Source organism: Myiozetetes cayanensis, unplaced genomic scaffold (genome assembly GCF_022539395.1).
Source record: "Myiozetetes cayanensis isolate MyiCay16 unplaced genomic scaffold, myiCay2020 scf4, whole genome shotgun sequence".
In the NCBI taxonomy this organism is placed as follows: Eukaryota; Metazoa; Chordata; class Aves; order Passeriformes; family Tyrannidae; genus Myiozetetes; species Myiozetetes cayanensis.
The window spans coordinates 44,141,554-44,153,800 of NW_026087631.1; the positions used below are offsets into that span (position 1 = coordinate 44,141,554).

General features: G+C 38.5%; 1 protein-coding gene across 2 annotated transcripts in view; it reads left to right on the forward strand.

Moving 5' to 3' along the window:
- The window catches only part of ITGA2 (integrin subunit alpha 2), a 67,517-nt gene that overhangs the window by 39,418 nt on the left and 15,852 nt on the right, over window positions 1-12,247 (forward strand). For both annotated transcript variants that reach the window (XM_050328572.1, XM_050328571.1), the window contains 10 exons: window positions 1,167-1,312; window positions 2,018-2,161; window positions 4,043-4,246; window positions 5,039-5,175; window positions 6,590-6,729; window positions 7,699-7,850; window positions 8,818-8,928; window positions 9,531-9,613; window positions 10,358-10,499; window positions 12,115-12,207. In XM_050328572.1, coding sequence (XP_050184529.1) covers window positions 1,167-1,312; window positions 2,018-2,161; window positions 4,043-4,246; window positions 5,039-5,175; window positions 6,590-6,729; window positions 7,699-7,850; window positions 8,818-8,928; window positions 9,531-9,613; window positions 10,358-10,499; window positions 12,115-12,207 — 1,352 coding nt within the window. The remainder of the gene's footprint in view (window positions 1-1,166; window positions 1,313-2,017; window positions 2,162-4,042; window positions 4,247-5,038; window positions 5,176-6,589; window positions 6,730-7,698; window positions 7,851-8,817; window positions 8,929-9,530; window positions 9,614-10,357; window positions 10,500-12,114; window positions 12,208-12,247) is intronic.

The window sequence follows — 12,247 nt, forward strand, 5'->3', positions numbered from 1 at the left end:
AAAAGGTCAGGTCACTTCCTTTCTCTGCTTGTCAGTTTTAGAGTATTTACTTCAATCTCTTCTGGAGAAAACAATGTTGTTGCCTTTCCCTTCTACCTTCTGTCCCCTACTAGGAGCTCTCATATAAGCTCTGTCTCACCAGCTTGGGGGAGCACAAGCTTAAGAGCTGCTACCACATGACAGCTTGCTAGACTGGCCCCTGTTCTGCACTGCACTTTCTCACTTCAAATGGTTGCAAGCTATATTCATCAGGAATGTGTGTCCTTAAATTGCAGAATAAAATCGTGTTTCGTTATTGCTCATTGAACTTCTAGTCACAAAGGATGTTCTCACACTAGAAAAGCAGTGTCTGAACAAAAATCTGAAGTAGACTGGTACATGTAAAGATCAAGGCATAATCCCTTTAGATTTTATTCCTCATATTATCCTGCAGCTTGCTAAAGACCTGCATGTTCTCTACAATCACTGGCATTTTGTTATTCAGTTTGACTATGGATTTTATACAGAATGATTTTGTTTTGATTTGCTCTAATTAAACCATAGAAATGTGAGGTATGTACTAATGCTAGATTTATAGAGCTAATACATGTTTAAAATATTTTCAGGTATTAAGCAATGTTTCCTGAAAGTAAATAATGTTAGAGTAATGGTAATGAGGATTAAAATGTTCAAAGAAGTTCAATCAACACTTCAGCTGACAAGCTATTAATATAGCCTATTCTATTCAGCTAAAGCACTGGGCTGTGGTTTGGTGAGCTGTGGGAAAATGCTCTGCAAGCTTTGCAGAAGCTAGGTGTTCCTCCCTAGTTTGAAGGCTGGCACAAATGTTCATCTCATCTTTGCTGCTTTTTTTCCAGAGATACTCTTTGTGCTTTTTTTTCCTATCTCCTTCACAAGCATGACATTTTTGTGGTCTGTGTTTTACTGAATAGGCTAAACCACTCTATTCTGCAAACCTGCTTCAACTTGATCTGTGTGTCATTGTTCTGTCCAGAAGTACATTGCAAATTTTATGCATATGTGACAGTGTAACTTCCCATCTTGAAAGCCTCATTCTCTGTGATTAACATACCAGACTGACTCATCTTCTGCCCTTTATGGATAACCAACTGATGAATTGTAATTAATGGTCTCTCACACATGTTAAATGTTGGCTTCCACCCCAGGTTATTCTGTTGCTGTTCTCTCAACTATGAGCTCCGTCTATTTTGTTGCTGGTGCACCAAGATCCAACTACACTGGCAGAGTGGTGGTTTATGAGGTTGACAGTGGTGGTAACATTGCATTTGTGCAGTCACAGACAGGCGAGCAGGCAAGTATATTTTGATCATGAATGCAGGTTTTTAGGCATCTCATTTTATTGACCCAGCAGTAAATTGTAATTTGTTTTGAAAATTCCACTTTCTTGCAAAGCATTTAGAATCCATTTTTCTCTGCCACTAGACTATCTCAACAAGGTTAACTGTAACTCTTAAATAAGAGTATTTTAGGAAGCTAGTGAGTTAGTGGTAAAAGATAATGTGCAAAGCTAAATAATGTATCATTCTGTCAACAGTTCTAATTGGGATATAGATACTCAGTGAACTCCACTCTGCCTGAGAAGTTGTGAAGTAGACAACATCAAGATAGAGATCTGTAAACTCAATCTCTTTCTGTCTATTTGGAAAAGAGAAGTGAGTTTGATTTCATCTGTAAGACAACGTGAGAGTAGATCAAAGCTTGGGTAGATTCATGTGCACAGATATAAAAAATATACCTCCCATAGCTTACTCTCTGTTGGCATTTGTATTGCTGAGTGGTAAAGCTGTAGCAGTAGCTACTGGACAGAAACAGTGGATCCATGGTAAGGATAAGATTCTTCAAACACTGGACTATGTTATATAGTAATTTCATTTACCAACAGGCAGTTTCATTCATTTGTATTGGAATATTACTGGATGTACATTTTCTGAGTCAGATGCTAAAACGTGTTTTACAAAGTCCACATACAATCATGACCCATTTCATCTGATTTCAGATTGGCTCCTACTTTGGCAGTGTGGTGTGTTCAGTGGATGTCAACAAGGATTCTGTGACAGATGTGCTGCTTGTGGGTGCACCAATGTTTATGAATGACCTGAAGAAAGAAGAAGGAAGAGTATACATGTTTTCTGTCACAAAGGTAAGAATGGCTCAAGCTGGCATTGCCTAGGGCTAGCTTCCTTCAAAGCAGACTGCCACATGCATGCTAAGTGGCCTTTGGCCTCTTCAGGACCCCTAAGTCACTTTTAGTGAATCTTTTCAAAGTGTTAGAAATATTTTGAGTGATAATTTTTCTAACAAGACACAGAGCATGTGCTCTTCCTGGGATGTAGCATAAGGGCAGGGGTGAATGGTTCAAAGCCTAACTCTTTAGAAGTCCGTGGGTGGAGGCCTTCCCAGTGCCACCTGACAGTAGCAGCTGCAGACTTTCCCCAGAACCGCTTGTGCATGTAATCTGGGAATTAGCCTGATGGAACAAACCAAAGTGGAGCCAATAAGCAAGGCAGTAGCTAGGCCCTGTTAGTGGTCAGGGGCCTGCTCTCAGTGTTTCCCTGGTCCTGGTGTCAGACATTGTGCTAGGCACTTTACACCAATAGAGCATGGGGTTGACCATATCTCAAAAAAACCCAGCTCAAGGCTTTTGCTAATTAATTTGCCATTTGATTTTGGTAAATGTGTTCAACACCTGACAGTATTCCCAAAGCAGTTCCAAGAAATGCTCTTCTACCAATTTTCTGCCTTGTTTTGTAGACTCTTATATTGGATGGTTGCTATTACTTTTGTTGTCTCCTCTGTTAAGTGAAACTGTGTTATTTGTCTCATGCCTGAGTGACGATGGCTTTTATTCAGACCTGTAGTAGGTGTTTTCAGAATATCTGTATTAAACATCCTGAGCCCTCTGCCACTTTTGAACAGTCTTTCAAATCACTGAATGTCTCGGTATGCAAAGTAAATTAATATCTGCCATCCATCAGAGAAAACAGACCATGGCCTCTTTACTAGGTAGATTTCAATTAAATAGAGAGGAAAGACCATCCTCTTCAGCAGCACCTCACAGTCAGAATGATCCTGAAGCAACAGGAAACTACACTAAGCCAATTTCAAGGTAGATGCAGGAGCTGAAAGTGGTACTACTGGTAGCTGACATTGGTCTTTGTGACTGTGGTATCAGACATGAAATACGGAAGAAAAGAAAAATGAAAGGGGTTTTTTCCTTGTGTTTTGAAAGCCAAATAAATTGGAAGACTTTCTTACACCTTTTAGTCATTGTCCAGTGTTCAGTTTAAAATTATTTGAAAGTTAAGAATAATGAAAGATTTTTTAAATTTTTTTTTTAAGAATGTGGTTTTGTGCAAGTTCTCCATGTTGTGCAAGTAATAGTTTTCTAGTCATTTTTGATAAATAATTTGGCTGATATTTCTAAAATTTTAACCACAGTTAAAAAAACTGAGGTTAAAGGTGGAAACACTATTTGCCAGAGTTGCATTTAATCTAGTGTAAATGGGATTATTTAACTATAAAGATCTCCAATCTTTCTTTCTTCATTGGGATTGGAGAGGTCAGGAGTTTACCATTTGGACACATGTTTTTTGCATTAGTTTAGTAAGGAAATTCCATTTCTGTTTCAAAGAATTATGTCCAGTTACATAATTTCCATTCCCTCTGCATAAAAACTGGTAATCCAAAACTGGAAACTGTATTTTTCAATGTATTGTGAAACTTTCAGAACAGTCAGATGAGGACAGTGAGAGCATTTAAGCTTCATACATATGGTTATATTTGCTGCTAGTGCTTTGCATAGCATGCTTTGATTTTGCTGTGTAATTCTTGCCAGGACTTTGAGACATAATGCAAACTGAATGGGCAATACAATGGGGAAGGAATTCAGGGTTGAGCTGTCCAAGGGGAATGTACTGGAAAACAGAAATAAAAAAACAATGCACATAGATACTGCTCCTATGTCTAATCTGGTGCAATAATAGCTGTGTTTTTCCTTTTTCTTCTTTTTCAATTTCTAAAGAGAATTTTGGGTCAACAAGAAATCTTGGAAGGTCCACAAGGGTCAGAAAATGCACGCTTTGGATCAGCGATTGCAGCTCTTGCAGACATTGATTTGGATGGCTTTAATGATGTTGTAATAGGTGCTCCACTGGAAAACCAAAACTCTGGAGCAATTTATATTTATAACGGATTTCAAAAGACTATACGTACCAAATATTCTCAGGTAAATAATTTTGCATAATAATCAGTGCCTTTAGATCTGCTAGAGGAAAAAGGAAGATTTTTCTATGTTTTAAGTGGGTAGTGTTTCATCCTCCTAAAGGAATACTGTTACTCTCATGACTTATTTCAAGTTTTGTGCCTCTCCTTCCTTCACCTGTCAGCATACCCAGGTTGATGTTGTCGTGCTTCTAACTGAACATATAGAGGAAAAGCATTTGTGAGATACTCTGTCTAAGCCTCTTACTATTTTTTATATCTGAGTGTGAAGTCAGCTGATTTCCTGTTTGTTTTTGATACCCATTATTCACATTTTTAGGGTTGATGTACAGCAATGAAGATTAGATAGATCCCAGCTCTGTAAATTACAAATCCATGGTATTACAGGGAAAGTCTTTCAATGATCTTTGTGTCTACTGTTATGGTAATCATATTATCACTTTCCATGCAGAAAGTGGTTTCTGCAGTGGTTTCTGGTTGCAGAAAGCATTTTTTAGAAGTCCTCTTAAGCTTTGCGTTCTTCGAGTTGCTAAGTGTAGATGGAAAAGGTTTCCAGTAAGTACTGTCTGGCATACAGCAGTCAGTATACTACTCCCAAGACAGAAAAATCTAGTCCATTGTCTGCTCCAACAGGGGAGGAAGAAGTGCTAAAAAGCATCTGAGGAAACATCCACAATGCATTTTGTTTAAACAATACATTGTATATAAAGGGAGCATCAGTGAAAATCTATTGCTTAGGCTGCTATCTACAGACTTAAGCATGTTTGGCAAACTCAGTAACCAAACTCTTTCCTAGAAAATTTTAGGATCGGATTCTGCTTTTGGACAACAGCTCCAATTCTTTGGAAGATCAGTAGATGGCCATAGAGACTTAGATGACGACGACATAAGTGATGTATCAGTTGGTGCTGATGGAAATGTGGTTCTGCTATGGTTGGTAAACTCTTTTCAGAAAGGAAATGATTAATGATTCATATACAAGTTGAACATTTAGTTAATTAAACAGGAAAATAAGCAAATGAAAAAGCTTTTTCGTCCCATGTGTGCAGAACTAACACACTGCCTCATCCCTGCTACCTTAACTAGCTGAATAAAGAGCACTGGACTAAATCTGTTTTAAGCGTTTATCATTAGAGCATTGAATGCAGAGGCAGCACAAGGGGCAGACCCAGGGCACATGGGAAGAAGCCAGGTGATAGAGCCTGCTGTGGGGACCTGACCAGGAATGGGAGAGCCAGGACACATCCCTGCCCACTGCTCCTGTGCAGACATGTGGTCCAGAGGGAAGGGGCAGCAACAGGGAATAGGGCTTGCTTGCGAGCAGTGGTAAGAACAGGTTGTGTACTTCATCAGTCACAGTATAATTTTGATAGCTGTGCCTGAGACAGGTGAAACCACCTCACACACAACCTGCATGACCTTTACTGACTGGTAGGCTGATATGGGGGAAAGAGTTGTCTTTCAGTGTAAGGACAGGGAGCAGTAATAGAGAGTCGACCCTTATTTCTGCGAGAAACCCATTTTTATTGGCATAGTAATCTGAGTACTTTCACAAAATAAAATAGAAAGGTTTCACAAAATCCAAATCGTCTGCCTCCCTAAGTACTGAGAAACTAAATTCAAATGGAGTTTCTGTTCCTGTCTGCTGCCTGTCTTGTCGCCTGAGGCTTCCCATTGTAAGAAAACCATTACTGAATTGCTACTTCTTTCATAATGAAACAAGATAATTAAAAATGAATGGTCAGTTTAGACCTTTGACCGCTGCTGCTGCTGGGAATTTCATTGAAGAAAATTATGGTACTTGGAGTACCAACATTTATTTAGATTTGATTAATGAAGATGCTCATTCTTCATTCACTCTGGCATTTGGGCTGATTAATGAGTTTCACTTTTGATTAAAGTGTTTATTTTTACATGCAGGGTTCCTTTGAAACTGCATTTCAAAATCTTGATTAATTAAAGTTGTTTTTTTTAAAACTAAGATTATTAAATAAAATGAAGAATTACCCTTCCTCACTTCCCCAGAGGAGCTCAGTAACTTTCTTTAAAGCAACAGAATGTTACTTATTTTGAAAACAGGACAAGGGCTTCTCTGATACCCTAAGGGATTGAATAGAGCATTAAGATAAAGACATTGATTATCGCTTAATTTGAAATGATAAATTATTTGTTATCATTACTGAAAGCTACTCTATAAAAAAATTCAAGTATATGCAAAGAAAAATAATTTTACCAGTGCCATTAAAAAATGTTTACATTAGGAACAAAAAAACCAATGCTAACATCTACAGATAGTTATAGACAGTACTCTTGAAAACCCCATGTAACCCTTAAAAATATTTTTCAGGTCAAGAAGCATTGCAAATGTGTCCATAATTGCCTCATTTAAACCTGAGAAAATCAGTCTGCTGAACAAGAATACAGAAGTAACTGTCAAAATATGTTTTCAGGCTACATTTAGACCTGCTAAGAGAAATAATCAAGTGGGTAAGAGTATTTCAGTGACTTGTCTTATATTAATTTCCTTAGAAATCCATTATTCAAATGAGTAGTGGAAAGTCTAAAGATATATTAGATTGAATGTCAAGAATGGCAAAGTCAGTATAAAACTTAGGTGCCTGAGAAAGTGTTGTGAAGACCTACTTTCATCACTGGCTCCATAATCTTTGAAGAATGGGGAATTAACAGTATAAAGGAGAGCAGTGTCCTTGCTGTTCAACAGTCCCCACAAAATGTCATTAGTGAGAAGCTGGGTTTTTTCAGTCTGCTGGTTTCAAAAGCAGACTGCAGAATTTTCTACTCTCTTCAGAAAAAAAATATTTTCCATAGGCTCAGTGCAGTTTTCAGTGCAGGGAAGTTCTTCTTTTCAGAGGACAAGGAATATTTCTGAGACCAGCAGTGGCCTCTCATGAAGCTATCAAGTTAAACCTCATGGATAACACCAGTTGGATTGTTTCAGTGCTGTGTATAGTGCCTTTAGGAACTCATGATTGCAAGCTATAAAATAACAGTGAACTTCCAACAGCATATTAATCATAACATGAAGAGAAGATGGCAGGAATTATTATGTGATTGAGGAGAAGGTGCAGATTCATTATAATCTTCTCAGAGTTCAGTGATACTGTTCAGTGATTACTGTGGAGTAATCCTGGCCCTGCTGACTGGCTGCTTTCCTGAACTGGAGGCTCAGACATCTGTAGTGGAGACTGGATTGATTGCCATTTAATGTGTTCTCTGTGGATCAGAACTTATATCAGGATCTAAACCTGTTTGACTGCTTTGGAAAACACAAGAGAAAGTGTTTTCATTTTGAGACTGTTCTGCCTTTAGCAAGCTATGAAAAAAATTGAAATATTTAGAGTGGTTTCAAAATCTTGGTCACTATAATATTGAGCATAGTAATGAGCTCACAGGCAATTGTACTCAGCAAAAAATGTACTGTTATTCTTCTAATAGCTATAAAGTACAATGCAACATTGGATGCAGATCTCCAGTCCTCCAGAGTGACTTCTAGAGGATTTTTCAAAGCAAATAATGAAAGGTACATGCAGAGGAATCTTGTGGTACGTCATGAAGAGAATTGTGTTCATGAAGTCTTCATCGTACAAGTAAGTGCAATTGCAAGCAGTCTTGTATAATAAAAGTGATCAGAGGAAGACATTGATTAATTTTTTTGTCTGCAAAGTGAATTTCATGCATGGTGTACAAAATTATTTATATTTCCCAAATCCCCGCAACTGAAAAATACTTAGTAAGATTATGATTTCATAAAAACTTAATAACTGTCAAATTCAGTACAGATTTTTAGGATAGATTAAGCTGTTATTCACCTCTGGTGCAACACACAGCCCATAGTCCACAATTTCAACAATATTTCAGGAAGGCTTCTGGTGCATTCTATCCCAAGGTATACACAAGGAATAAAACAAAAATAAGCAGGTCTCCATCTTTTTTCTAGAACCAGGTCTCCATCTTTTTCTAGAACCAAAGATCAAACACAGTCCCGAGACTAGCCTTAAGTCTCAATGCATGTTGCTAGGTCAGGTAGGGGGCTTCAATTCCTGCTTTGCTTTGCAATACAAGTACCTTTGACTTGTTGGTCACATTTAGTGCCCTGTGAAGCCATGAGCCACAGGGCTAGAAGATTATTCATCCTGTAATAAGAACAAGAGGAAACATGCAGTACATGGTGTTTCAGTGTCACTTTGGCCCAGCTGCTCTCTGTGATGGTAAGGCAGAGTGGAACAGAAATTTGACTTCTGCAGTCAGATAACAATGAATGATGGCTTTTGATGACCATCTCCTAGAGCTGCAGATAATATGCACGTTCCTAAGCCTCAGAAGTGACTTTGATGTACAGAGTCATGGCAATGGCACTGAAAACTGTTGAGCTAGAGGAATCCACACTAGGCAATCTCACAAAATGATTTTCATCAAGAAATAAAGCTTTAAACTGTTGCTTCTTCTTGTTTAGAGGAAATATTATTTTACTATACATTCTCAATATGTGATAGAATTGCCAGTTTTACCCTGTTTTCTGTGCTGACAGCTATCATCTGAATCATGTGTTTACAGGAACCTTCAGATGCAGTGAACTCACTTAGTTTGCGTGTTGATATTGGCGTTGCAAATCCTGCCTCCAGCCCTGTCCTTGATATATCTTCTCCTGCATCTGTGGCCTATAGTGTAAGTATGCAGACTTGCTGTTGAGAAATGCATGACTAGATATATTATATATATATATATATATATATATCCATAATGTGTGGCCCCCACAAACACCGAAAAGGTATACACAAGTGAAAACTTTTTTCTAGTTAAGTCACATTTGGAGGTGTCCCCTGATTCCTTTTACACTTTCGCCTGCATGGCATGAGCTTGGTCACACACACAAACATCAGCCACCTTTGCATAACATGCATGTTGATTCAGCCATGTCACTGTTGATGTAAACTTTTAGTTGATGACAAAGATTAATTCTTTTAAGTGAGTTTATCCTACGATAAAAGAGTACATAAAAGAGAGTTGAAAGTAATTCGATTTTATCACCTTTGTTGTGGGTTAAAAATAACATGTCTGTATCATTCTTTTGGATCAGTTGACATGTAGCATGACCTTATTCAGTGTTAACTTGTTCATGCGTCAAGAATTTTTAGTGTCTTTCAGAGGTACTTTCTTATTTGCAAACCAAGAACATGCTTTACCTCAAGGGTGTTTGCCCTCTAGTGTCTGCAGATAATGTTAAAAGTTGAGCCCTGTCATTAAGAAAATGCTTTTGTTTTTCCTAGATTCCTTTTGTTAAAGACTGTGGTGAAGATGAACTTTGTATCTGTGATCTTGATCTGAATGTTCAGCGGAAGGCAGAGGATGGGTAAGAGCTGAGTCAGTGGAATTGTTAGGGTGCAGTATTAGCTTTTTAGCAGTCAGTTTGCCTGCAGGCTTTGGATCAATTTCTGGATGAAAGTGCTTTTCTAGTTCAACATCTGTTTAGAAATAGCTGTGATAAAAATGGCATTTGGATCTAAATCTAAACTAGGAAAAAGAAGTAAGATAGGAACACAAATATAGAACTAGGACTCTTGTCAGCTTAGACCAGCCCAAGTGTTGGTACCTTAGAGATGAGGACACGAAGTATTCAGAAGAATTACATCTGACTGGCTGCTTTTAGGAAAGGGAGCACAATGGGAGAGCAGCAAGGACCCTGCAGTGGGCTGTGCAGGACAGCACATATTCCAAGTCCATAGCAGATATATGCATACATGTACAGTACACAGAGACAGGGTTACCTCTTCCTGGAGCTGCTTTCCGTGTCTGCTACCCACTCTGCCCACCTTCCCACCAGAGTAAAGCCCTTGACAATTCAGCAAAGTGACTTTGACCATACAAAGTCAAGGTCCAGCAGTTTGAGAAGATACTAACTCCATTTGGATATAGGGAACAGCATCATAGAATTTCTTATGCCAGTGGGTTTACAAAGGAGAGCATTTAACAGCATAGAATGTAGGAAATGTCTTGCTGTGCTTGTTATTTGTTGTTGGCTATAGGCAATACTTTTTCCTCATCCACAGCTGTTCTAGTATCTCTATTTACAACAATGGACTTTATTTTCCAACAGCAAACAACAGTTTGTTGTTAGCAGCAAAAACAGAAGACTAACGTTCAATGTGAAATTGAGAAATAAAAAGGAAAATGCATATAACACCAGAATCCAGGCTACATTTTCAGACAACTTGTTTTTTGCTTCGTCGTCTTTACCGGTGCGTAATACCCAACCTGTTTCTATTACTGCCCCTGATTTTTGAGGTTCTCAGAAAATTTTTTTATTTTCTTTCTAGTAGTGCCTATGCCAGGAAAAAATGTGTGTGCAAACCTCTCTCCCAGTTTATTTTCTTGGATACCAGAATTATTCCCTCAGCATATCAGTTTCTTTAGGTCAAGGAGAAATACTGCCAACTCAGCATAAAAGTTGGCAACTTGTTGAGTTTGACCTCATCTCAGTATTTCAGTCATCTTTTCCTCACTTTAGGCATCTTCTACGTAATTCTCAGCAATGTGCCTGATGCAGTTCCTGTGCCACAGGGAATTTGAATTTGATAAATCAGTCATGCAGCATCTTTCTGATGCTTTCTTAAAAGCACAGACTTTGGATTTAGAAACAGTGTTACTGCCAAGGCCATGTGTTCCAGCTAGACAGTTAATCAGACTGACACGATTGCTAAACCAGAAGCTCTTTTTCTAACAAATTTCATCTTAGAAAAGGGGAAAAAGAGGAATTACCCATACTATTTTGGGGAATGCAGTATATCTATAATCACAGTTGTTGCTCCCAAACAATTCTTGAGGGATGAAATGCATACTTCAGTGCTTGGCTTATGTGGTCAGGCTGCTACTGGAGAGGTGCGTGATAATCCTAGGGGTGAAATCCAGAGCAATCCCTATACTGATGGGAGAGGAGGGATAGCATTCATCACTGCCCAAGAGCAGCATTATTCTGAACAATGAACTGGCAGAAATACTACGCACAGCACTGAGGGTGCCCCTCTACCTCCCTATCCTGTTGTGCAGCAAAATTGCTCATGCCACTCCTGCCAAAAGACCACACTGGAGCTGGGATTTTCTTTTGCTTTAAAAACCCATTTGCTTAGTACTTCAGCCTGCAAGTGAAGCTTTAACCAAAAACGTGTATGCTTCAAAGCAGGAAGAAAAGCATAAGCTGAGTATGTATGGGTTTTGTTTTGAGGGTTTTTTTTCTTAGTACAGTTCATGAATGGTAAATGTCTGCTAGGAATGCTTTTTTACAAAAGACTGTACATTTTAATGAATTCTTTTTGAAGGGTTGATAACTGGTTATGGTCTGTGAGTTTGATATAAGGATGGTAACATGCCAAATATTCTGCAAAGTTGTAAGCAAACTCTTTTCTAGATTTTCCTACAGAAAGTATGATAGAATTGCCCTTTGCACTCTTAACTTCTACACTGAAGGTACTTATCTTGCTCTAGGGTTGAGTAAATATGTCTGCAGAAGTTCTGTAAAAATTCTGTGAAAAAGTTCTGGAGAGGTTAATGCTGGAGGTGACCTGTACTTTCTGGCCTGTATTCCTTCTTCCAAGCCCAGCACTAACTTCTAACAAGATCATTTACAGGTCACAAGGAATTGCATGGGACTGGTCCTTGTCTCACCTTTCTCCTGCCTTTTTCCTGGCTCTGTCTATGCTCCACCCATCTGCTGCATCTTGAGGAATTACGGCCATAACACCTATTCTTTTTACCTTAGTATAATAGCTGTGCTGTTGAAGATACAGACCAGGAATTGCCTCTCTGCTTTATCCAAACCTGATATTAAGATGACATTTCTGCTTGTTTTCTCTGCAGAGTGATGGGACTGAAGTCTCATGTCAAACAGGAACAGCACAAAGTACAGTCATTTGCCAAACAAGCTATCCTGTTTTCAGAACAGGACAACAGGTACAGCTAGCATGTTTACATAACCTTAAATGATATCCAA